The sequence below is a fragment of the Chelmon rostratus genome, chromosome 10 (genome assembly GCF_017976325.1).
Source record: "Chelmon rostratus isolate fCheRos1 chromosome 10, fCheRos1.pri, whole genome shotgun sequence".
NCBI classification, from domain to species: Eukaryota; Metazoa; Chordata; class Actinopteri; order Chaetodontiformes; family Chaetodontidae; genus Chelmon; species Chelmon rostratus.
Genome location: NC_055667.1, coordinates 14,689,143 through 14,715,125, shown reverse-complemented (window position 1 = coordinate 14,715,125; position 25,983 = coordinate 14,689,143). Strand labels below are relative to the sequence as shown.

Genomic DNA, 25,983 nt, shown 5'->3' with positions numbered 1-25,983 from the left:
TTCCTAGCATCCTAGCTGAAAACATACATGAAAAGAATGGCTACTGAATACAACAGTCATTGCAGTACAACCTATTTAATTATCCAACTGCATAGAGAGCAACTACTTCCAGCACCACTTTGCTCACACAGGCTCAGCACACTATTAATCCACTTAAACACAATTTATAGGGTCTCAACATCGACTGTCCGTCGGCATAAAATTACATGAAGCGTCCTTATAGTGTCTTCAACAGACTAAATTAGCCAAACTGGACTTACTAATTGAGGAGGAGTAAAGTACTGTGTGACTGGATTGACTCGTCAATGAGCAGAGATAAATAAGCAGGCTGTGGGAAGAACATCAATAACTATAATAATTTAGGATAAGCATTATTAAGCTGCTGTTGCTGAGGCACGATAACCTTAAATCTTAAATACTATAATTTCCACTTCTATGCTCTAGGTTTTTGCTTTTACTGAGTGTAATGGACTGAACATTCCCTTCATCATCATTTTTAATCCAGATTTAAAATTAAAATCGATTGAGATTGAGTTCACATTCAACTACACTGCTATTATTTAAATATATGTTTACTTTAAAAAATCACAAGTAGGCATTTTAGTCCAAGGCAAACATTTTAACAAATTACTGTAATATACTCAATGACTTCACAGGGATATTTTCCCCATCCTGGGGTGTTGTCATGTACCTACTTGACCAGTCATATATTTTGATGTTCCTGCAGTAATATTTGGAAAACCCTTTGCACCAGGCTTAATTAGCACAAAGTTGAAGAGTTTAGCCTTAAGCTTAATTTTTCTATTTCAAATTTCACGCCACAGCCTCATTAAATAGTATATTCATTTCATCTAATGTCTCTCCTACATTATGGAAAGGGACAAAACATGTGTGCTAAAATGACTTCACAAGACAGTGGGATAGTCTCAGGGGGGCTAGCTCCTGTGTGTTACAGGATTTAGGGTATATGGTCTAAATGTGACTGCCTGAATCTGAAGCACTGGGGTTTCCAGATGGTATACTGCCATCTGCTGTCCAGCGCCGTATGTTTCATTTGTCGCCCCTCACTGAAAACGCACACTATACACTGGGAAGCTCTTCTCAAACCAATAGCCAAAATTGGGCCCATTCCAAAAAGCAGGATTACTGAGTTTGAATAAAACCCAAACTCCCCACCAAATCTGAAACAAGAACTGATGTCATAAGATCTGCTCCAAAGCCATTTGTTCCTCAGCAAATATAGATACAGATAATTACTGAAGGAATGTAACTAGGTACATTTACTCATGTGCTGCACTTCAGAACAATTTTAAGGTACTTGTGCTTCATTTGAGTATTTCCATTTTATGTTAATTTATATTTCTACTCCAGTCCATTTTGCAAGCCAATATTGTACTTTTTACTTCACTACATTTATTTTGACAGCTTTAGTTAGTTGCTAATTTGCAGAGTCAGATTATTAATACAATATATAATCACCTAATATATTATGACTAATTTTTTATGGATTAAGCAATGTCGCAGTGCATAAATTAAAATGAGCCCCACCTTTACCAGCTGCAACATTAACGATGCTTACACATTAATGCATCACTATATAACAAACACTTGGTATTTTATTATCAAGTATATTTTGGTGGTAAAACTTTTGTACTTTCACTTAAGTAAGATTTTGAATGCATGACTTGAAGCAGAGTAGTTCTTTGTGGTATTGCAACTTAAGTAAAAGTAAGTAGAAGATCTTAGTACTTTAAATAACTCAGTAGACCGGTTTAACTGGAACAGTCTCCTGCAGGAAACATATTATTATGAACCTAGAGTATTATGCTGTCACTGAAAACAAACAGCCTTCAAACATACATGATCTACATCCCAGCTGCATGGGAAAATAGGCAGCAGGCGGCATAATGTCTAATAATATCGCTGACAACATCAAAGCAGTCACAGTGGAGACATCTGCAAAGATTCCTTGGAGCCTAACTGAAAAATATGTCACACCAGCAAATGAACACGGGTCAGTTCGGTCTCTCCCTCTCTGCACACATCTGTTTCACAGTTACAGCCGCTGATCACCTTTTCCTCATCGCACACACAAGCTACGCATTTTCATTGGTCAGTCTCTACAACTGTGTCACACAACCAATGGCGCTCCGTTCTTTCACACCCGGTGAGAAAAACAACGGCGGCCAACGAGAGGCATCATGTTACGTACAGCGCGACCTCTGTCATCCTGCTTCAAGCTTGGGGATTGTAGTTTTAAGTGCGATATTTCAGCGTGAGTTTATCGACGTGGTGAACAACAGCTCCCACAATTCCGCGGTGGAAGGGAGCCTGTCATGCTTGTGTTTTGCTTTGAGTTTTTTTTTTTTCTTCTGTTATTGTTTCGGGTTAGTGGAGCAACTGAGCCCGACGAGGAGAGCACGATCGTGTCGCTCATGTTTTAGTTGTTTTCTCACCGATTGTCACCCCTGCGTCTGACAGAGAGACACCTCGCTTAGACTGTTCACAAAGAAGTGAGGGCGATAAAGGTAAGGGACAGACCAGAGACGGCCGAGAGATGATGTGCGCAGATGTCTTTTGTAGTTAACAAAGCCTGTTATTGTCTCATCTGACGTGCACGCGTAGCACGCTAACTAATTGAACAATGATAATTACCGAGCACAGTTTGAAGTCTACCTGTGAGGTCTGATATGACACGTTTGTCTCCCTAATCTTGAATCGACGTGCATGGCACACTGTTTTCTCGACATGTGCTACTGTTGGGCCTCAAGCCTCGTGCCGTGTAATGTGAACCCTCCGAAAGCTACTGTATATTTTCGTCACGGATCTAGGGTTTTCGACGGCATCTGCTGAATGCTCTGCAATCTTAACACAACAAAAGTTTATTCCCTCGTGTGTCAGTTTAGAGGGATGCTTCACCAAAATAGAAAACTCTACACCCTTATAATTACATTGGATTATGCCTGTACCACGGGAGATAAATACAAAGTATGGGAAAGTGACAATTAATCCGCAAGTGCAGCATATGTACACTGTAAAGCCAAATAGGGCTTTTAGAGATCTCTCTAAGTGTTTTTTCACGTGCACATGTTGTCATATTAGACTGATGGTACTTTCTGAATTTCTGCCACAGCAGAGTACATCCAGCAGTTAGGCACACATGACCTATAGTGGTGTCAATACCCCACACAATGCTTAATGAATAAATAATGCTTTCAGTAAGACACACTTGTCTCCAAGTGGTGTGGTTAACTGCAGACAGAAATTCCTCAAAACTCAAGGAGAGAGTATTTTCCAGTGGAATCCGAGCCTTACCACATGCTGGAGGCCCCAGACACCTTGTACTGCATGCTCACACGTGACGGTGTACAATAGCAAATGATGTTGACGATGACTGAAATAGCCACGGTGACAAACACGCAATATGTCATGTTGCTCAAAGGCCAGGCTGTCACTTAGGTTTAGTTCTGGTGTCCTTTCCTCAAGTGTGCGCTCAGTCAGGATATCTTCTTACGCTGAATAAATATTCACTGAGTGCTGCCTCTTTCTTGTTTGTTCTCCAGTGCTCACCTCTTACCTATTTCACAATGAGTTCATCTAACCATGCATGTCAGTTCCTACCTTGAACATTTAGTAAATGACCTAGAAAAAAAATAAAAACAACTATCAACTCAGATTTTAACATTGTGTTTTTTTCCGGTAGGTGCAAAATAGCCTGCCTTTCTTGTGTGTTGCCATGGAGAAGGCTTGGCTGGTGGAGTTTAGAAACGTGGGCTGCAGTTACTTCCCTCAGAGCAGAGTCGACTGCCACTACACACTGAGCTCACAGCACAACTGGGTCAGCAATGACTGGATAGGACTCTTCAAGGTATTGTTAACCTGATGACCGGCACAAAAATCAAGTCAATAAAGAGTGTATGTATTCAAGGGTGAAATCACAGTGTGTGCATGTTTTCTTCCACAGGTGGGATGGTCATCAGTGAAGGACTACCACACATTTGTTTGGGCACTGGCCCCGCCTGACTATCAAGAGGGCACAGATGTCAACTGCTGTGTGCACTTCCAGGGTAGTCATGCCCTTGTTTTCTAATTGTGTTTTATTTCCCACAGTTAGCCAAAATCTATACTAGTACAGTGCTTGGATCCGCACATAAAACCTTCAGCAGGAGATTTATGTTTCTGTAAATTGAATTGCTCTGTTGTATATAAAAGGCTAGCAACTGGTGTATTGAGTGGAGGATCATGTTAGTTATTCCTATCTTAAGAGAGTATTTCCATAGATGTGAAAGGGAAAATATCCCGTGCAGAAGACAAATATCCCTCTTAGCTTGGTCTGTAACAAAGACACAGTCTCTGTCATGGTTTGAATGAATTTCTTTAGAATGCAGGAGGTTGAATAATGAGGATGACAAAGACAATGGCTGAAAGCCTGCTCTGACTACAACTCACTGCAGAGTACAGTGTTCACTCTGTCTTGTCTGTCAGTGGCAACTGATAAGCATGATTCAGTGTGAGAGACACGTGGGCAGCAAGTGTGGCATTGACCTCTGATTTATCACTAACTTAAACATACTGTCAATGTCATTCTTCTTTGGAAGAAGAGCAGAGGAAGGAAAGTCTAAAGAAACTGCTGATGGTTCCTTATCATCCACGATGCAGTGATTTAAAAAGAAGGTTGCCTGCTCTGTGACCCAAGCTGGTGCTGTAAGTTACAATACAGCTCATAAACATTGCTGTATGTCATTTCTCCTGTCTGTTTTCCATCCAGTCCCTTTACTGTACATATGTTGTGAAACAGGAATTCCAAGTAAATCATTCTAAACATGAAGCTATAGTCTGAGAGATAAGAATAATATCAGGTTAGCCTACTTTATGGTCTGGATGAAGCCACAGGCTGTGGCTGGCTACTCTCTGGTCAGGGTGGGAAGCAGGAAGCATAACATCACCAGTTCCTGCCTCTTTTTTTAAGGGTGGATATATACACAAAGTCAGTTGTCAGTGTCAGGGATCATAACGTGACGTGCCAGATGACAAGAACCGGATTCTCGCGTGATGTGATGGTCCAGCTTCCTGGCAAGGTATAACGTAACCAGGTTATAGCATCAAATCAGTGCCAGCCATCTTCAGACTTACTGTGAGACAATAAGCATGGATAGCATCGTTAACAGGATGCTGTTCGCTCTATTAGGCCTACTGGACGATTGTGTTAGATAAAACATTTTATATTACGTTAAACCGTCTGGTTTCAGAAGAGCACAGTAGCTCTGTTATGTGCTTAGCCTAACACAAACACTGGAAGCAAACAACAGTCAGTAACTGTTAATGGTATCATGTATTTAACGTGGGTAAAAATACAGCAGATTGTGAAACGCTGTTAAATGAGCAGTTAGCTTGCTGGAGTGTTGTGGGGTATTGAGCTAATGTTAGTTAGCTGAACCTCAGAGATCCTGTTCCCACAGTAAAGTCACCGGCGTTACTAACTTTCGGAACTGTGAGCAAGATGTAATGGATTGTTGTGTGTAATGGTGACTAGCTTGCTAGTAGTACTGAGGTACTGAATACGAGTATGACAACTGCTGAGCCACTGGAAGGTGTTATTTCTTTTTCTTTAGGCGGGGATTAACGTTTCCACCTACGTCAGTTAACGTTTAACGCGTCCTGGGCGTGACCTCGTGTGAACAGTAGGAGGTGAAACTCGATATTTCCATCAGACCACAGAAAGACAGCAAACCAGCGTATGTCACAAATGTGAGCAATAATCTGAACAGCACAGGTGCTCATAAAGCACCTTCTTTGCATTTTTAAAGAGGCTTCTCGAAAGTGAAGCAACACTTATCAAGAGTTTGCTAGCCCTGCCACAAGGCCGCTAAAGTGACCTGCGTATTTTAGAGGTTGATGAAGTACTTAAACGGAACAATGACGAAAATAGGAACTTACTCGAAGCAAGCAGGACTTCTCGACGATATATCAGTATGGAAAAAGTCAATCTCAGGCCGATGAAAAAGGAAAAAACTCAGCTAATTCCCAAGGAGTACGCGTAATTAAGTTCTTGCGACCACTGTAAAATCAAAAATGGCGGCCAACGCCATTTTTTCTTTCCTCTCTCACCTGCGCTGAACTACCTGAGTGCTGCCACTGGTGGTCGGAAGGTGTATTGCAACAATTCACATAAATCAATGTTTCAATAAAACTAAAATTCATAATTCATTCATTATTATAACACTGCCATATAAATATGGAAACAATTTCAAGACTTGTGTGAATTCTAAAATATTATCAGGCTGTATCATTAAGATTTATAGTAATCTTAAAAGGCAATTAGCTCCTCCAAAATGACATTACCTAAGTGCCCTGAGCTTCCACCTCATTTATGTTCAGTGCAACATTTAGCATCACGGAAAGCCAGCTCAAAAACAAAAAAAAAATGGCTACTCTGAAATACAATTATTCTTCACTGTAAATCATTTTTTAACATGTTATTTTTTTTCTGCCAATTTTTAGCCTCCTACCTACCCAAGCCCAGCTCCCAGGAGTATGAGTTTGTATATATCAGCGATAAGGGGGAAGTGTGCTCCCGCAGCTCCAAATTCACTTTCTGTGCTCCCAAGCCACTTGAGGATCTGGTGACCCTTGAGGAGGAGCAGCATGGAGAGGAAGGAGGCACAGACATGTTGCTGGTAGTGCCCAGGGCTGAACTACTGCAGGTAAGCATTACAAATGCAGAACAAGTTGACTAGAGTGTATTTTCAGTTTTGCAAAATCAATAATAGCTGATAAAACACATGAACACATGTATGGAATCAATACTGTTGTTTATTTCTGGCACAAAAAGCGTAGATAACAATTATGATTTCCCATCCGCTGACTGCGTCCTTCAATCTACTGTCAGAGTCGGCTGCAGGAATGCCTCCGAGAGCGCGCTGAGATGCTGCAGGTGCAGGAGGCGGCAAACAGGCAGAGGGAGAAAGAGAAGGTGGAGTACAAGAGGGCAAGGGAGGCCTGGGACAGACGACGCAGAGAGCTTGAAAGTGATATCGCCAGGCTGCAGGAAGAGCTGAAACAGAGTGGAGAGAAGATCGAGGAGATGGAGAGGAAGCAGAAGGTGGTGTATAGAGTTATGCAAATAAGGCCCAAGATCATTTGATTGGGACCAATTTGCCTGTCATCATTTCCATACTTTTCTCTGTGTCTGTGCCCTTACTTCTCGATAAAAAGCACAAGTCTCTGCTTGAACAATATCCTGTCTTTTTCCATCTAAAATTCCAAATAGTAATTCAATAAAATGTCTACGTTGTTATATTGAAATGTTAAATGTAAAATATTTTTATAGCCTATGTCATGATAAATTAAAATTTCTCATGATAATTAAAAATGCCTCTGGTCTGTTAGGAGGAGCAGGCTTTAGGAGAATCACTAGCCCAGGAGAAAAGTACTTTATTGGATGCGAGGGAGGAGAGCAAAGTGCGAATCAAAGAGCTGGAGGAGGATATCAAAACCCTGACACAGAGAACTGTGGAAAGAGAGACAGAGTTGGAGAGGTATGACATTTTATTTCTTTTACTCTTTGTCTTTTCTCCTTGTCTTTTTTGAGTGTGGGTCTTCAATAGTCAGTAACAAAATCTGTGTGTGTGCAGGATGAAGGAAAGAGCAAAGAGGGCTGGAGCTCAGAGAAAAGAAGAGGAGAATGAGAGAAAGTGCCTGCAGGTCATTATAATTCAGAACATGCTGTATGTCATAATAAAACCAGTGTCTCTGCTGTTCTTTTATCCTACATCTCCTTCTCCCTGCTCATCTGTGTCATTTATTTTTTGTCTCTTAGACCAAGCTGGAACAGACAGAGGGTGAACTCCGAAGTCTGTCGAAGGAGTTCCAGGGCTTGAGGAATTCGCTGGCCCAGAGGGACACAAGTGTCCTGCAGCTCCAAAGCACAATCACCACCCTCACCCAGAAACTCACCACTGCCCACAGGAAAGAGGTTGGAAATCAGAGGGGATACGATTAAATGGAGGGTTGGGAATGATGCATGGATTGATAGTTAATGCTGGACCATACAGCTTTGCATGCATTATTAATTCAGCATGGATTATAAGTGGAGAAGTATTTGCTCCTGAAATCAGAACTCATTTGGGGCAGACATGGTCTAAATTCGCAATGTTGTGATGTTGTTTGCTATTATGCCTTGGCTTGGTGATTTAGGCTGATACATGAATGTATTTCTTCATAAATATGCTTAGCTGTACATAAGAGTTATGTGTCAGCACTTTCTAAAACCTTTCTAGAATTGACTTAAAACATGACTTTGGCATTTCAATCCAGCATGAATCATATTTAAGACTGGCATTATGCAGCAAATCATCTACAGTTACAGATATGCAGTCAACATACCCTTTCTTGCTCCTTTATGGCCAGGCGGAGAGCGAGGCGACACTGAAGGAGATGCGTAGCCTGCGGGAGCGTGTGAACACGACTGAGCGTGCTGCAGAAGGCTTGAAGAGCGACCTGAGTGCCATGGTAGCACAGAGGGATCACGGGCAGGCCGAATTGCATCAGGCTCGTCTGCAGGCTGCCCAGCTCACCCTGCAGCTTGCAGATTCCAGTCTGGCCCTGAGGGAGGGAAGAGCCTGCTGGTCCCAAGAGAGGCAGAATCTGCAGCGCACTGCTGAGGTGAACAGAGGCGCTGTAGTGGAGAATTTAGGAAATTCTAATATATCTGGATTGTGGTACAGTAAAAGTTTTGAATTACAGTCCAGATATCTGAGCGATGTTGTTAGATGTCATGATGCTTCGAAACAGCATCTGATGGTTTTAAGATGCATTGTTCATATATAGCTCTCTAGTAGCTCTATAGCTCTCCTAAGTAAAATACTTATCTTATGTGCATCATAGCTATGAAGTGGAGTCAGGTTTTTAACCTGAGGTGAATATGTTATATACTGAGTAAATGTGTGTGTGTTTGTCTCACCCTTAACAGAAGGACCACGAGCGTCTGGAGAAACTCAGCACAGAGATGCAGAGGATGGAGGAGAGGCTGCAGGAGGAGAGGATGGAGAGAGTGAAGCTGGAGGTTGAACTTGGGAGAGAAAAGGATTGCAACCGGGTGAGAAAGACTTCTAGAACTAAGTGCAATCGGTGTTTCTTGTTATAGGGTTATTTTGGGAGTAAAGTTTGCAGTAAATAAAGCTACATGTATACATGTGTAAACGCACAAAATTGGAATTTAAGAGTCAGGACATTCGATTCAAGTCAAAGGAAAAGTTTGACTCTCTTCACTTTCTTCACAAGAGTTAGATGAGAAGATCAATAACACTTTCATGTCTGTATGATAAATATCTTGGCATAAATACTGGCAACAAGAGGAAACAGCTAGCCTTGCTCTCTCTCCAAAGTTTTAAAAATCCACCTACCTGCAGCTCTAAAGCCTTTTCATAAATATCTTCTATCTTGTTTGTTTAATCTGTACGCAAACAGCGGGGTAAAAACGTCAAGTTGTGGTTTTATGGGGATTTGCATGCAGTAACTATTTCTTGGCCGGGCACAGTGACTTCCTGGAGTTCTATCATCACCATGATTGCCTCCAGTCTTTATGCTAAGCTAAACTAATTGCCTGCTGGCTCTGACTTCACATTTACAATATAGAAATGAACATAGTGTCAATCTTCTCTACTCAATCTTCTACAGGAAAGCATATGAGCATATTTCCCAAAATGTTAAACTGTTTTTTTTAGCTTTACTGAGATTGACTGTGTATGATACACTGCTCGCAGTCAGAGTATCTGTTAGGCGGCTCTGACTTACCCTGTTGTCCTCTGATATGTGGCCTGCAGGTTCAGCTGAGTGAAACTCGCAGGGAGCTCCAGGAGCTGAAAGCCAGCCTGAGGGTCGCCCAGAAAGAGAAGGAGCAGCTACTTGCAGAGAAACAGGTCAGAAACAGTGTTTGAGAAAACAGCTGTAATGTTATGAGATGAGTTTATTCATGTGTAAACACTGTGCATGAATGGTGACACAGGCACTCACCTTGTGCCCTTTTCATTATCAGCTGATAAGGTCTCAAGGCTAACAAAGGGCTTGTATGGATTAACAAGTAAATAGGAACCGTTTAATCCTAATCAGCTCACAACTGCTGCCCTTCACTCATTATCAGCGTTAAATTTAATACAAGTCTAGTTATGACTTGTACCTCAAGCTCGAGTGCACCTGTGAATAATAATTGTTATTCTAAAACTCTGTATTGATAATATATTCATATCCTAAAGCTTACAACATTAACACACTGGGATCGTGAATGTCCCAGGTGTTGGGAATCTTCTGTCTGTTGTTGTCTTCTTAGTTGTTATTGTGCAGTATAAATTGTTTATAGTGCAATATAAATCAGTGGATTTCAGGGCAGTCAGTGCTGCTGCTGTTAAAGTGCCTGCAGAGTTTTTGTTGGCTAACCACCATCACATTTGCCCGCTACTGGCAGAGTAGATGGTCAATGTTTTTAAAATCAGTGTCCAGCTTAATTTTAACATCCTCCGTACGGGAGCATAGCAGCCAGTCTGTGGCACATCATAAATCAAACAAATGTGTAAGTGTTTATGGAATAGTGATAATGATATTTATATAATAGCAAATGTTGTGTTTGTGTGTTTATTGTGTAACCACTTTACGTGGCTTTGGTTTGAAGCAGTGGGGCATCATGAGGGTGATGGCTGCTGAAGCCGTGATGAAAGTCCTGCCCGGGTGTGTGATATGATGGCTGTATTTTCCACTACAGGACTTGATGGAGTACATCTGTCAGCTCGAGCAGAAGATGGGAACAGTGGCCAGTGCCAAGTGGAGCGCTGCCTCAACTGCCTCTGCAGGTGAGCGGAGTCACACATTAATCTACTGTATGCCCTGCAGATGTGAACAATAAAAGTGTTAACTATCATTCAACAGCAACACTTAATATTGTTCAGAACAGCCTAAGCTGAGGGCAACAGGAGCGGTGCTCCGAGGAAAAGTGAACACTCTTTCTTTTTGTCAATGTTTCTATCTGGCAGGGCAGTCTGGCAGTGCTTTATCTGACTCTGAGGACGAGAACCCAGAGGCTCTGCAGCCCCTCCGTCCACCAAGACCTCTGGGGCACTACAGCCTGTGTGAGCAGGGCGAGCCTGATTCCTTGCTTCTTGCCACCCCTCCTCCCTCGCCCAGGGAGGTGGAGAGGGCCATGGTGGTCATCAACCAGCCTGCCCCGCTCTCCTCGCCACACCAGGCCGGCGCTGACACCGTCGCGCACAGCTCTGATTCGGTGAGACGTGCTATCTGAACCATTCAGCGTCACCGTTGTGTAATTATATGTGATACTGAAAATGAGCTCTGTCTTCATGCTGATAACCATGCACACCAGTTAAACATGGGCAGTGGAACGTTTGATATAGACATTATCTCCTAGAAGCAATTAGGCCGCTAGTCTGCAAGTTATTAGACTATAATAGCTGCTGGACAAACATGTGTTAAGTGTGTGTGTGTGTGTGTGTGTGTGTGCGTGTGTGTGTGTGTGTGTGTGTTGCTCTCTGGTGTTAAGGAGGAGGAATCTGATCCACTTCAGTGTGGAAGGCACAGCTCTGGAGAGGAAACAGCACTTTTGTTGCCTGAGCACACGGACACTGTTCTCAGGTACAACCTCCCACCTCATCAATCATACATAGAATACACACACACACATACACACACACACACACACACACACACACACACACACACACAGGAGGAGGGAAACGTACTTATATCCATCACTCTCAAGTAGCAAAGGAGTAATATGCCATAGAATGTCTTGCATTCAGAATATTATGGATGTAAAAGTACTGTATGTATTTGCGGTAAAATGTTCTAAAATGTCAAAAGTAATTTTTGTGGTACTTGTGCTGTACCTCAGTATTTCTATTTTATGTAATTTTAGACCTCTACTCCACTAATCATTAATCATCTCACGACTCTTTAGATGTATCTTGTGACCCTTGGGAGGGGCCCTGACCCTTATGTTGGAAACACACTGAACTTAACTACCTAATTTTACATCATGTAGTCAAAAGTAGCTCCATCTCGACCAGTTGCAACAGTAAAATTCTGTTTACACACTGTTGCATGAGTATTATTAATCTAATCGTGGCATATAAACGAAATAGATCAGACACAGAGTCACATTTTGCCTTTGATTACATGGTAATGGAATATTTTTATGTTTTTGTAGTAGTATTTTTAAAGGATCTGAGTATCCCTCCATCTCTGCCTTTCCTAGTGTTACACATGAAAATCATGAAAGTCTGTATTGTTGCAACTGATATAACTATTTCATATACTGCTGCCGTTATAGCCTCTAAAAGGAGAAAATAATGTGACACATGGACATACTACTTGCCTGGCCTGAAGATATATTGCAGGACTTAGGTTAGCATGTATTTCCTCTAATGAAGGGCAAGGCAAGTGACGATAAGACGATCACAACAAAATGGTGCAGAGTTGAAGATTTAATGTTGAAAAATGGAGCGTTGCATTACTGGCTGCATATTAATATGAAAATTTCTTTGAGGCCAAACAAGCCAACAAATTTCTTCCTGTCATGCCGGCTGGTTTTAAACTCCAGCGATGCGTCATATTTTATGAGCTCATGGCTTGATTTGTGTGTACAACCTCTCTCTGCAAAGTAATTTGTGAACACAGCAGCCAGATAAATGCAGTGGAGTAAAAAGAAACATATTTCTTCCTTAAGTGTAAAAACCTAAAATATGTCAGAATGGAAGAATGAAATACTTGTGCTTTAAAATTGTACTTAAGCATAGTACCTGAGTAAATCTACTTAGTTACTTCCCACCTCTGGTCCCACAGAGAAGCGGTTTCATGCAAGCACTGTGAATTCAAAGCTTGCTAATGCACACAGACGCATGCAACCAATTATTTATGGTGACAGGGTGAGTATGGCTGGAAGATGGAAGTTTTGAATATGTGGTCGTAAAAGAAGTTGAGTCAGGGTGAGGCGGGGGAGACTGTGTGAGACAGAGCTGGGCAGTGGGAGGGGCGAGATGGGAGGACAAGGGGACAGATAAGTTGACAGCAAGCTGTAGCAATGATTTACCTGAGGGGTGTACCGCAGTCACGGGCCAATTTTCAGCATCATTAAAGCCCTCTCTCTCCCACTCACCCGCTCCTTCAGTCTAACCTCCTCTTTCAACCAGAATGTGTGTTTCTTTCAGTTTTTCTACACACACACACACACACACTCTGCTTTGTGTCCTCCTCCAGTGATCTGGCCGACACCGCGCTATGGTAACCATCCAGCCACAGCCGCGGCGAGTGATGAAAAGGAGAGGAGAAGGGGGACTCTGTTGGAGTTAATGTGGTCCCACATTGCTTCCACTAACAAGCACACACACCGCTCACTCACTACACAGACAAAATGTTGATATGCAATTTACATCGTATCTGCCGTGAACCTTGGTTTCTCCCTGCTAGACTGTTGTGTTATCGCCCTAGCTGTTTCGTTGTTAGGAATGACATAATGCTTGCAGTGGCGGGTCAACACCGTGTTTATGACTGACATCAGACTGTTGCACAGTTTTCGGCAGGGGCTCTGGTGTTTCAGAGTTCGCAGGCTGTAGCAGAATGATTTCTGTTGAATCGCTGCTATGTCGAGAGCTTTACAATGGATGCCATGTCGTTTTTATGACATTTGTGATTAGGAGTCATGACAGGCACTGCAATCATGATGTTTTGTGCAGGCCCGGCTCCACCGGAAATCATGGCAAAACTCTCTTCCAACATTAAATTCTCCACAGCTGCTTTGAACACTATTCATGACAGCATAAAGTAATGATACAGCATCCTGCTAGAATTATATTGCAGCAATGTAGGACTATGACATCATATTACTCCTCCATTTACTCAGAACTTAGGTTTGATATGCACTTTCTTGGACGCATTAGCAGTTGATTGTCGTCGTGCAGATGCAGTTAAGGAGATTTAGCGACGCACAGGCGCTTTAAGAGGGACAAGCATTTGAAATACAGAGCTTATTGAACAGATTGTGTTTAAAGTCTATTAAGATAGATGCCAGATGCAACTTTCTACTTCAGTAACTTCATATCATCATTATTATAAAATTAATGCTCATAAGCTTTTCACTGTACATCACCTGCAGTTTTTACTCGCTAATGGTTCTGGATTTTACATTTCATAACTATTAAAATGAAATGCTAATTTACTAGCTAGCTGTTTGGATATTTAGTGTTGGTCTTTGTTACAGTTTGTATTGTACATAAATCTTATCTCACACCCATGCAATTCTAAATTTGTGCCTAAAATAATGAAACAAGAATCAAAGAAAATAGATCCTGACATCATGACATGGTGTTGGTATTTTCCCCTAGCCCTATGGCAATATACTGCCTAATAAAAATTGCTGCCTACCTTTTAATCAATACTGTATGCATTTTTCATGATTTTCTATTTATAATTAACTTGAGTTATGCTGCAAGGAAACTATATTCAGGTTTTGTTTGAAGTAGGTGTTTGTTTTTCGCACAGCTGTTTGTGCAGCGTGTGACAAATTTTTCGATGCTCGGCTAAGACGATTTGCTAGACACTTTGATGCTTGATTTTATCTGCTGTATTTGCACCCTATTTTTACTATAGAAGAGTTTTTAGACGAAAAGTTGATATATGGATCCTTAACAACATGTCAGTCGTGTCTTTCATCATTACCGTAATCATTACCAGCATGTGTCGTGTTTACGCATACTTTTTATCATCTGTTTTCACATACTGACGGCGATGTTTGAGTTTGTATTGTTGCAAGATATCGGTGCTAATGGGAGGGAATGATGCCAGCGTGTTGAGTTTGAGGTCGAGGTGAGAATCCGCAAAAGAAGCAAAATTCATGTTTAAAGCGCTGGATTATTTTTAGGTAGTAATGAAAGGAGTAAATGTCTGTCCAGCCTGTTGTTTACCTTGTGTCACTGGGTCTTATGGTGTTGCAGTACACATTGATTCTCCTTATATACAAGTAGGAATGTTTTGAGGAGCCTGGTATTCTTTCCCAGAAGATAGCACACTACATGTATTCTCCATAGTCTTCGTTTGTGGTTGTAATCTGACTTTATGTCTTAGGGAAGTTATATTTTTGTTGTTCCACTGAGAGTTCCAGTACGAGTGCTCCTCGTCAGGACACTGTCTCTCATTGCAATAAAGCTCCAGTGGTTATGGTTTGTTTTGAAGTTTTGTGTGTGAAGGTTATGTACACCACCGTGTATTTTCTTATCAGTCATGTAACAGGGTTTGGGTGGGGTTCTGCATAATAAAATGGTTTATGTATCCATTATTGGGCCTAATGTGTCTTTTTCTGGCCAAAGATCATAGTAATATTTTGATCCTCACATGACATTTCACTGGTAATTAACTATGCCATTTCTTTTCACACAGCTATATAACCTATATTCCCTTTTGGCTCATTGCCTGCAGATACATTCTTCATTCTGGATTCTCTCCGCTCACCTTTGGCTCTCCCGCACTCTCCCCTCGGGCCTCACCTCCTCGTCATCTTCATCCTTGTGCCTCCCCACTCCTCCGGCAGTCTCCTGCTCCCTCTTTTAAGCTCTCCTCCTGCACTCCCTCCATCTTAAGTCTGGGGTGACGATAGCTAATTATAAAATCAATGATGCCGGGCTGCCTAGTTTACAGCCCCCTCTAAAACCTTAACTGGGAAATCACTGTGGGATTGATGACTCCCTCACTCTTTATCTCTTTTAATTAGAAATGTAAAAGATATGAAGACCCAGAGGCCAGAACACATCTCCTAGTTTTTATGACCCCGGCGCCTGCCTTCCTCAGCCCTCGCTCCCCTTTCCCAAATCACCCTTTCCTCTACCTGGCCTTGTTTATTTCCTCTGCCTCCCTGCTGGCACGCCCTCCATTCTTACTCTTGTCACAGATACCTTTACCCGTTTCTTCATCACTTTCTCCATTACCCTTTCTTTAAGATCGCCCGCCTGCCTCTCCGCTCGCACAGGGGGAAGGTGTTAAATTTATGGTCTTTGCACTTGAAAACGTTTCTCACCTTCCCCTCACCTCTTCTCTTTTCCCTTGACTGATTCCCAACCCTCCGTGGATTCACTGCATATCTAACAAATGACGAACGTGTCCTTTTTGTCTGTTCTGACCCTAGCAGGAGACACGCTGTAAATGATATGCTGTTTCTCATTATGACTCTGCTCCCAACGCCATGCATCCGGCATATGACATACACGCCTCTCTGTCTTGTATATGGCTTCAGGTCTGCATAGAAAGACCCTCCAGTTCTTCTTTTTTTTTTATCACATCACATGCACCTCCACTCTCTGCCTTTATCACACCCTGAGCCCAGGCCCTTCCTCCCTAACTGCTACCAGGAGCACTTGGGTTGACTGAGCTTTATCCTCCTGATCACTCTCTGAGGAGCCAGCCTCTCCTGCTCCATTATCCCTCCTGTGTGTTGACTAAGGCGCCACTGCAGTTTGCTTATGCTCAGAGCAAACTCAGCGGATTTGCAGCAGGGTCTCTCTCCGGGTTTAAATATTCAAATGAATTTCTTTGGTATGCCGCATTCATGACCTACTTTTATGGATTCTTTACTATTTTTTATGAATAATTGATGTCCTGTGGCTGCAAGAATATTACAAGGGAGATTTTTACCCTTTATTAATTCATTGTACAGTTATACCTTTTTTTCCCCCCAGGGGCATTGCTTTACACATTTCCATCCATTTTTTTCCCCTCCCTACCTCAAGTAATTAGTTAATCAAGCATCACTGATGTGGAAGGATGAGTATATAGAAATATTGCCCGGCTCCTTTAAATTCCCCCAAGCACACCCAAACCCTCCCATGGGTTCCCATGGCAACATCTTCCAGGGGCTCAGTATATGAGGCCATTTGATTGTTCCTTGTAAAATAGTGTATAATGTATGGACCTTATTTTAAATCCAGTCTGGTGTTATTGATCTGTCTTTAATGATAGTTAATTAAAGCAATCGTATAATTGATAGAATCTCATCTGTGTTTATCACCCTCCTCTGATTCTCTCTCTGTCTCTCTATTAATAAAATCAAGGTGAGGCATTAGTATCCCACACTGGCACACTGGAAAAAAGAGATGTTTACTATCAGTAACCCTTTACTAAGAAGGTTCCTGTTCTTTATCAGGATATCAAGAGAGCCCGATCTTATCAGTGATAGTGATGTACTCAAGGTAGGCATTATAAAACCTGCAACAAATGTGTAATTCTTAGGTCTTGGTGACATTTACAAGGCCAATCTGAAAAATGTTTAAGGCCATGGCAGGGTTTCCTTGTTTTAATCATTTGCTTTTTTCAAATGTGGTTTGTGCTACTGTGATCCAGTTGTCGAGATATTGTGTTGTATTGTGTTGACAGTGAGTAAAGTTTAAGACCCTGATGTCCGTTCACATTTCACAGCTCATTACCAAAACAGACTCTGTTTGCATCCACGATGCTCTCTTCTGCGTGATCAAATATCGCACACATCTAAAAATTGAGATACATTTTTTTCTCTCTGATTTGCACTTTCTTGTTTCATTTGTTGTGCTGTGCTGCTCATCTTTATAAGATGAACTCCTCTTATATATATTGTATGTCGCCCACCGTTGTAAAATTCAGTACATAAATCATAAAAGACAAATGTACTTTTTAACTTTGAGACCACTTTGAGCATCACCACCATCTTTGAGTCGAAACTATAGGAAAGACTAAGTTACTGTTGTTTTTTTTACGTTACCCATCTGCACTCCTCTCACCCTAACTGCAGAGTGAACAAATCTTAGGAACAGACCTTTATCTGATGCCCTTGTTCAGCAGGATGCTGTGATTTATTAGCCTCTGCACCTACAGCTCCCCATGACCCAACAGACCCTGCTCTTATCCTCCGTGCAGGGTGAACATTGCTGCAAGCAGTACAGGCTACAGTCATGGTTTAAGAGCTCCCTCTACTGATACATCGTGGTAATGCATGGTTATATTCACTCAAAGCTACTACTTCACAGTGTTAAGACTGCATACTCCCCATAAAACAGTTGGGATGTTGTCTGTCTTTGTTCCCAAGTCCATGTTGTAATATCCTTTACAATCATGTGTTCACAAAATGGTGAACCTCTCTCCAGCCTTGCATGTGAACAACTGAGCCTTTCCAGGATGCTCCTTTCATACCCAATCATGATGCTATCACCTGTTAACTATTAACCTGTTTACCTGTGGAATGATCCAAACAGGTGTTTTTGGAGCATTCCACAACTTTCCCAGTCTTTTGATGCTCCTGTCCCAACTTGTTTGAAACATGTTGCTGCATCAAATACAAAATAAGCGGATATCTACAAAAATCAATGAAGTTGATGAGGTCAAACATTAAATAAATTGTACTGTTTTTGGTGAGTTTATGTCAAAAAGGACGAGCAAATTATCACATTCTGTTTTATTTATGTTTTACACAGCATCCCAACTTTTTTGGACTCTGGGTTGGTTGCTCATTATGTCAGACATTTTTACAATTGGAAGAAAAATGAAATAAAAAGGCCCAGTAATCTCACAAAAGTAGTTTATTGTGCCTCTTACTGTTTATATGGCTTTTCTTTGTATGACAAGAGTTGACATAAACAGAGGGTAGACAACACCTTGGCCATGATGAAAAACAAAAACATACAACAACATAATCTCAATGTTCTGCCCGCATTACCATCATTAACATCATGATGGCTCAACAGAGAGAGGAGCGATGAGGTCATCACACAAGTGTTTTTGCATGACAGCACCACGCCGAGGACATTCATCCAATGACTGAAAACATGTTGAAGCATTCACGCACACATGCCCTCACACACGCACACACACACACACACACAAGCACACAACTCAAAATGAGGAGACCTGCCCATATTCAGAAGATGGGACCTCTCACCGCTACAGAGAGAATGTTCATATTGCTTCAAAGAGACGCAGAAAAAAAAAGCTCTGTACTGTATATCAGCCGCGCTCCCCCAGCTGATCGCCAACAGAGACATTTTGGCAATAAAGAAATGATACATGAGAACACATAACCTTCCACCGCTCCTTTAAGAGAGGTGAGGATATACACAAGAAGACAAGATGATATAATGGCTTTTGGGATGAGAAGGCAGTTTGCTGCATGGATGCCAGCGCGAGCACAGGTGGGGCCGTGACGACGAAGAGGATGACGATGATTTGTCCCCCTCTGAGAGAGTCAGACTGGCATCCATGCTGTTTTTCAGACTTGCCACCTTCTATGTACAAGCAGAGGGGTTGAGCTGATCAAAACGGAGTCAAGAATACACACATAAATATTGCCTGTTTCTAGCGTGCCTGAGAGCAGCTAGGGTTTGGTCCTTACTGAAAAGCCCTGAGTCTGATTCCAAAATGTCTTCCATAAGGATTCCTGCTTTTGACTTGCATATGTCTTTGATCGTTGTGTTGATGCATAATGTTGCTACTATGAGTGGATGTTTTTGTCCGTGCTGAAAGCGGGGACTGAGTGCTCCAAGGTTGATTGTATTCTATATGTTGACACTGCCGTGTTGTTTCGGATATGCTAACGATAAAACCTCACAGACAGCAACTCTACCCTTAGCGGACGAGATGTGCCTCACTTGAAGAGAGGATCACAAAAGTGCTACATTTGCGGTGTAAAGTGTAAATCTCTGCCCGGGCACTCGATGCCAGGTCAGCACATCTGCCGCAGCTGAGGGGAGAGTGAAAGGAGTGTGTGTCTGCGCTTGTGTGTGTGTGCGTGAGACGGAGGGTGTGTTAGTGCATGTGTGAGTGAGCACTCTGCTGTGAGGATCTCTAGATCGTGGCTGGAGTCCCTGCCAGTAGTCAAACTCATGCTCCAAAGATGACTTCTCTTAACTTTGGCACAAAGATACTGAACTTTCCACATTGACAGCATCAGTTGGCTGCAATGAGAGCAAAATAGAATAATGCCAATTCCCTGATAACAGAAACTGATTCACTGCAACATAACAAGAGTCCTCTGGGTTGATTATCATTGACATCCACAGTGAGCCAAAGTGCCCAAAAAAAGCCCCAGCTAAGCAAATGTAGCTGCTACGGAAGACCCAGCCAGTTCTGATTACCCTTCTTTCCCTCTGAATATCTTCTCAGGAAAGCTCTTCAAAGAAAAAACTTGTCTACAGGATTCATATATAAAACCAGAATAACAAATAAAGACAAAAATATAATGGTATATAGATATGTATGGACTTATTCATAAATTGAAAAAAAGTAAAACGGAAAACAATATTCAAAAGCAGTAACCACAAAAACAAAAGATAAGCATATTCAATTTGGTTTTGCCCTGTACTCTTGTTTTCTTTTTGAGAAATGTGCTTGTTGTAATCCATCGGAATCAACTGCTCAGTTCTGGTGTCTGGTTCGGCCGCTTCCCCTATTTAGATATAAACAAAACAAGTGGAAAAATGAGACATTTAGCTTTCTCAAAGAGGTTATGTTCTTTTTGTCACGTTATCTTCCCTCTTGGCTGTGCCAGGAGTTCATATGGTTTTACTGTCATCTCTCCTCTATGTTTCTGTAGTTCACTTGTCATGGACCATGTGGCCTGAGTTAGAAAGTGTCTGTACACATAAGGCTCTGCTGTGCTCCACTGTGGAGGACACAATGATGTGCAGTAAGGAGAGAGAGATGGGGGAGGGAAGGCCAGCATTTTCTTGAGGTGGGAGAGTGAGTGAGGTTGGGTTGTATGTCTGTGTGTGTGTGAGTGTGTTTGTGTGTGTGTGTGTCTGTTTGAACCTGTATGTGCATGAGTGTGTATGTATGAAATGCTTTGTTCACTGCGCCCTCCCAGTAAGGCCTTTCCTCGACCCATCTACGGCATCCAGAACCCCCCAGGGCTCCCCATCACTGTCCGAGCCCCTGTCTCGCTCTTCGTCCCCCACGTCATCGTCGTCATCTTCATCCTCCTCCTCCGGCGATGGCTCACTGCCGTTCTCTGTGGCCCAGCTGTCCTCCTCATCCTCAGCCTCCTGCTTCAGGACCAGGGCTGGTGGTGGAGGTGGCGGCGGCGGCGGCGGAGGCGGCGGGCTATCGTTGCACTCTGTTTGGTCCTCAAAGGCCTCTGGGTTCTCGAGCATCTCCCTGATCAAAGGGGGCATTGGCCCAGGGATCTCCATCTTCAGAGTGATGGCTCTCTCCGCACCTGGAAGCAGAAACCACGGTGGTGGTAGATAATTAGCAATCATGTTTTAAAACCCCTGTGTCTTAGTTCATTCTTTTGCTGACAAACATCGTGTTTTTTTCAAAATCAGGATTTGTTGCAGGAATTACTCTCTTCAAACTAACCCTTAGTGCTGATGCCCCTGAGGTCGGTGATCTTCATCAGCATGCGCGGGAACATGTGAGGTTTGTTGGGGCGACGGCGGCGGGCGTAAATCTTCAGAGCCTCGAGTAGAGGCTCTTGCAGCTTATCCACTTTCTGGGGTTCCTCTAGATCCATACGATCTAATGGAGAATGCAGGAAACACATAATATTCTCTATCATTTACCAGAATCATTACTTGTCATAAAAAGTTACACTGCAGAAAGTTTCATTATTGTTTTATTATCTTTTACTTTGCATTACTAATCCAATCACCAAAGCCACTTCTTTATAACTTGTACTGTCAGTCTATGTGTGCACACTGCAGTACCTCCACAGATGAGGCAGATGGCACTGAGGAGGCCAGTTTCTGTGTCGTCCATCTCCAGCGGTAGAAGCTGGCCAGCAAAGGCAAACACCAGGTCCGTGAGAGGTCCGAAACCGGCGTTGTGCATCTGAGTCCGGTTCAGAGTCAGGCCATCTGAAAAGGTCATAGTGTCCTGTTCTGGGGTGTAGCGTGTGCAGATCCTCAGCATCTGTGAGCAAGAGCAGATGGAAACTTTGTAAGCTATGAGCAAAATATGATTGAAAGGTGACATAACAAGCACCACAATATGTGCAGTAGCCAATCAGATAGATATCGTCTCAAAGTGTCTGTGCAGAACTATTCTCACACTGAGCAGAAAGTAGGCTCAGTATGATCTGGGTAAACCTTCCTGCACTACCACCATTCACCACCAGATGCCAGTCTTCCCTCATCTGTCAAGTCATGTATTTGTACGTAAAGGGCTCCGCTGTCACAGAAAGTGAAGAGGACAAAAGGGAAAAACAAACACAGCGGTTCCTCACCAGTATGTCCAGGCAGGCTGACTTCAGTAGAGTGATCTGGTCAGCGATGGTGAGGGTGGTGAAACCTGGCAGCCGCTTGGCGAATTCCACAATCTTGATGATGCATTTGGTGGAGAGCTCACTGAACTTGTCCCACAAACCCAGATCCAGCTGGACACGGTGGTCTGAGCTGGAGTTCTGCACACAGACACACACACACACACACAGATCAGTGTGTTGTCACAGAGGCGGCATACAACCCTATTTGCACCAAGAGCGAGCATGCCTCACAACGCATTTACATTTTACATCAATCAAGGAGAAAAACCATTTACATGTTGCATCAATCATTCAGAGGCCACACAGATGGCTTAATGGGGAACTGAATTAGTTAAACCACCGCTATGTTGGGAAAGCTACGGTGAATTTACGTCTTTGCATGCAACTTGAGAGCCCTCTGTGACGACACTGGAGAATGTTGCCACACACACGATGAGTGACGAGTATTGCTGGGTGTGTGAGTGTGTGTGTGTGTGTGAGACTTACGGTGGTGTATTTGCCCAACTGGCAAAGTGAAGGGAAGGTTTCTTGGTGAGCTTTGCTGACTTTATTGACCAGCTCCTCTAGCTCTCCACTAAGCTCATAGCTCTCTGGAAGCACCACCTCCTCCTTCACATCCTTCTTCTTCTTGTTTCTGTCATTACGCACAGCTAAAAAGAAAACAAAGCAGTCAGAAGAGAGATTCGCCAATACTTTGTACAAAATCCTTTACTCATGCAATTTCAGAGATCAGCTGCAGAATGTTCCTCTTCTTTATCCGTGGTCACATGTACAAAAAAAACATCCACAGCACTCATGCTCTCTGTCTGTCAAGGACATTGTGCTTGCTGGTGGAAACCAGAACTCAACTGAGGTTGCTCTTAACAGTATTAACATATTTCCTTTAGCACGACATGGACACTGGCTATCTCTTTCTTATCACCCGCTCTCTTCCTTGTCCATCTCTCTATCCACTTGACCGGTGCACATAAGCCAGTCGTCCACTCTCTCCCTCTCTGCCTCCTCTCCCTCCTCCTCCCATACTTTCCTTCCTCTCAGGATATCCAGTAATAGCAGAGGCACAATGTGATCCCGGTCTTAACACACATCCCACACAAACATTACACCCACATACATGTCCCACGGGCTCTGTGAAGGGCAAAAAAACGCCACTTACATGCAGCCGTCAACACACTAAGTCAAACTGAAAGGGGGCACGAAAACTGTGTCTTTGATTCTGCGAACAGTGTGAATCCTGCCGCCATTCTCTTTTTCAAACCTCAAAAATTAGTTTTCTGCTCTGTGGCCTGTATGAATGAAAGCAGTGTCTGTGCAGGCCAGAGGGGCGAGGTTTTGTGGTGGAACGGGAAGTCAGGATGATTTCATGAAGCGATTAGTCATGTGATTGGTACAGTGCCCAGCCTCGCCCCGATCACCACCCCTGGTAGGCTCATCGTCGGTCTCTCTGCTGCATAGTTTCCCAGAGTCTGTGACTGAGCATTAATAAATCAATACATTCACACTCTGTGAATCAGGTCAGATGTTTAGATTGGTGGTAAAAAATTAAAAAAAACAAGAAATCTGATGTAAGCCAAGTGGAATTTCAATATCAACTGCTTGCCAACAACTCCAAGGTACTATATCATACTGTGTCTTGATGTATGTCTGAAATATCTGAAGGCAGAATCTGCAGCCTTGTGTGTCGGCGTGTACACGTTTTTGTGAGTGCCAGAGAGTGAATATCTATGTTTTGGAAGTGGGCCTCTTTATCTCCTGGGACTCCGGTCCTGGAGGGCTCACCTTCTTTGGACATGCCGACCTCAAAGCACTTCTGCAGCCTGCAGTACTGGCAACGGTTGCGTGTGACCTTGTTAATCTGACAGTTCTTGTCTCTGTGGCAGGTGTACACCATGTTCTTCTGGATACTGCGGCGGAAGAAACCCTGAAGCATCAGGAAGCAAGAGACAAAAGGGGAGAGGGCGAGAGAGGGAGAGAGAGAGATTGTGTTTTATAGTCAAGTCATCAAATCAAGGATGTGACATTTAACTGTTTCTCTTTCATACTGGCTCTTTTTTATTCTCTTTCCCAAAGTTGAATCCAGAAGAGCATTTTACCTCTTCGCATTATTATGACTGGGCCTTTTTACTTTCTTTCTACAGCTTCAGACTGCCTACAAGGCTCTTTCTTATCTTGATGAAAAGGCAGGTAACTAATAATTCTTGCAACCCAGCATTTTTCTAACCGTATGCAATAAATCCACACAGAGCAGACGTCATGAGGATCTGGCAGGTTCTTCTCACCTTGCAGCCCTCACAGGAGCTGACACCGTAGTGGTACCCTGAGGACTTGTCCTGGCACACAAAGCATGGCTTGTAGATACGAGGTGGGGGAGGTGGAGACGGAGAACTGGGTACCATCTCCTCTGAGCTGGTGCTTTGGGTCTCCACCGCTATGGACAAGAAAGAAAAAGAGAACAGAGTGAGCACACGAGCAGGCAATTTGTTGTAAATCGTTATCCGACAGCCGCAGCTACATGTATACATGTAGCAGATTGTAGATAGCAAAGTGTGTTTAACTGCATTCAAACACAATATGACAACTGATAGCATTTCTTTTTCCATTTGAGCTGCGATGCTGAGTAACGTTTATGTTGAGTTGGTGAGCATTTCGCCTGGAGGTGGACTGAGATACTTTATCACATTATTCTTTTTTAGTTTGTCTCGCTGTGGGACAAAATTGATAAGACAGGAGAGAAAGACAAACAGAGTATGAGCTTCAGGTAACAGCCTCTATTTCCAGACAGATACCAATTGCCACCCTAAGGGGCAGCACTTAGGTGCATATTTGGGGCGATTATTGTGTTGTGCGAACACAAAGAAACAAAGGATAGATGACAGCCGAGACAAAACTGTTTTCTAACATAGTAAGCAAGAGCGCTCTTGATTGACAGCTTCTCTGATAAGGCCAGGTAACATAGTGAGCTGTTGCAGCCAAGAGTCAAAGCTGGCTCTTCCTCATTCCACAGACTGACAACAGCACATGATGACATCCTGTGTGCACAGTGTAGACACATGTCAAACACACATGCGTGCAAAACTGGTGTAAAGCTCCCCCTCTACCTTTCAAACTGGAACACAACTGTGACGTCAGCGCTGCCTCGAGTCATGTACTTGCTATGCCGCATTAAACTTCACTATATTCCAAAGTGGAACACATATAAGCTCTTTTGGACGTTCAAGTGTGCAGCGTATGGATTCCAGGCTTCCCCTGAGAAACATAAGCTGCTGCACACACACAGAACCAGACCCTCATCACACATGTTAGCCTGCACAAACTCACAGACACACATGTTGTTCGGGGGAAGTATGGAATCCATACGCTGCACACTTGAACATGTACTTACCCAACACCACCTCTTTCAACTTTCACCCTTGGTTACCCTCAAACTTCAACCCCCCAACTCAGAATCCCACCACCCCCTGACACACAAACCCTATTTTTCTCTTGTTTCCTGGCCCTAAATTCCTCAGTGCAGCCCTGCCAGGTTTTAATAGAGGCCTAGGCTCGTAAGGCGGCCTGTAAAGGCGGTCCCATGGCTGGACTGGAGGCCCCAGCTCGGCTGGCCTAAACTTTATTGGGACTCGGTCACCTTGGGCAGCTATTCACACCACCAGCTGTAGCTCCCAGCCCGTAAAAAAAGCCAATCATAAAATAAAAAACAGGGAGGC

At 43.0% G+C, this 25,983-nt stretch overlaps 2 protein-coding genes across 4 annotated transcripts in view; one reads left to right on the top strand and one right to left on the bottom strand.

Annotated features, from left to right (window-relative positions):
• Nucleotides 1–2,392: 2,392 nt before the first annotated feature.
• On the top strand, nt 2,393–15,329 carry calcoco1a (calcium binding and coiled-coil domain 1a). The gene is made up of 15 exons (XM_041946510.1): nt 2,393–2,528; nt 3,704–3,868; nt 3,965–4,067; nt 6,502–6,704; nt 6,890–7,102; nt 7,390–7,538; nt 7,635–7,704; nt 7,820–7,975; nt 8,410–8,664; nt 8,972–9,097; nt 9,825–9,920; nt 10,757–10,844; nt 11,025–11,272; nt 11,549–11,640; nt 13,264–15,329. The coding sequence occupies exons 2-15, from the start codon at nt 3,737–3,739 to the stop codon at nt 13,289–13,291; spliced, it is 1,959 nt and encodes a 652-aa protein (XP_041802444.1). The 5' UTR covers nt 2,393–2,528; nt 3,704–3,736; the 3' UTR covers nt 13,292–15,329.
• Nucleotides 15,330–18,584: 3,255 nt separating this feature from the next.
• The window catches only part of rarga (retinoic acid receptor gamma a), a 42,571-nt gene continuing 35,172 nt past the window's right edge, over nt 18,585–25,983 (bottom strand). For all 3 annotated transcript variants that reach the window (XM_041945138.1, XM_041945139.1, XM_041945140.1), the window contains 7 exons: nt 24,556–24,704; nt 24,056–24,197; nt 22,763–22,926; nt 22,238–22,414; nt 21,720–21,924; nt 21,373–21,531; nt 18,585–21,229 (listed from right to left, as the gene is read on the bottom strand). In XM_041945138.1, the coding sequence (XP_041801072.1) occupies nt 20,862–21,229; nt 21,373–21,531; nt 21,720–21,924; nt 22,238–22,414; nt 22,763–22,926; nt 24,056–24,197; nt 24,556–24,704 (1,364 nt within the window). In that variant the 3' untranslated portion in view covers nt 18,585–20,861. The remainder of the gene's footprint in view (nt 21,230–21,372; nt 21,532–21,719; nt 21,925–22,237; nt 22,415–22,762; nt 22,927–24,055; nt 24,198–24,555; nt 24,705–25,983) is intronic.

What these genes read in the sequence shown, in the direction of transcription:
- calcoco1a (XM_041946510.1), top strand. Translation starts at nt 3,737, where the DNA reads ATGGAGAAGGCTTGGCTGGTGGAGTTTAGAAACGTGGGCTGCAGTTAC. An exon ending in ACTGGATAGGACTCTTCAAG is followed by an intron (nt 3,869 to 3,964) that starts GTATTGTTAACC and finishes TTTCTTCCACAG; the next exon opens with GTGGGATGGTCATCAGTGAA. An exon ending in ATGAGAGAAAGTGCCTGCAG is followed by an intron (nt 7,705 to 7,819) that starts GTCATTATAATT and finishes TTTGTCTCTTAG; the next exon opens with ACCAAGCTGGAACAGACAGA.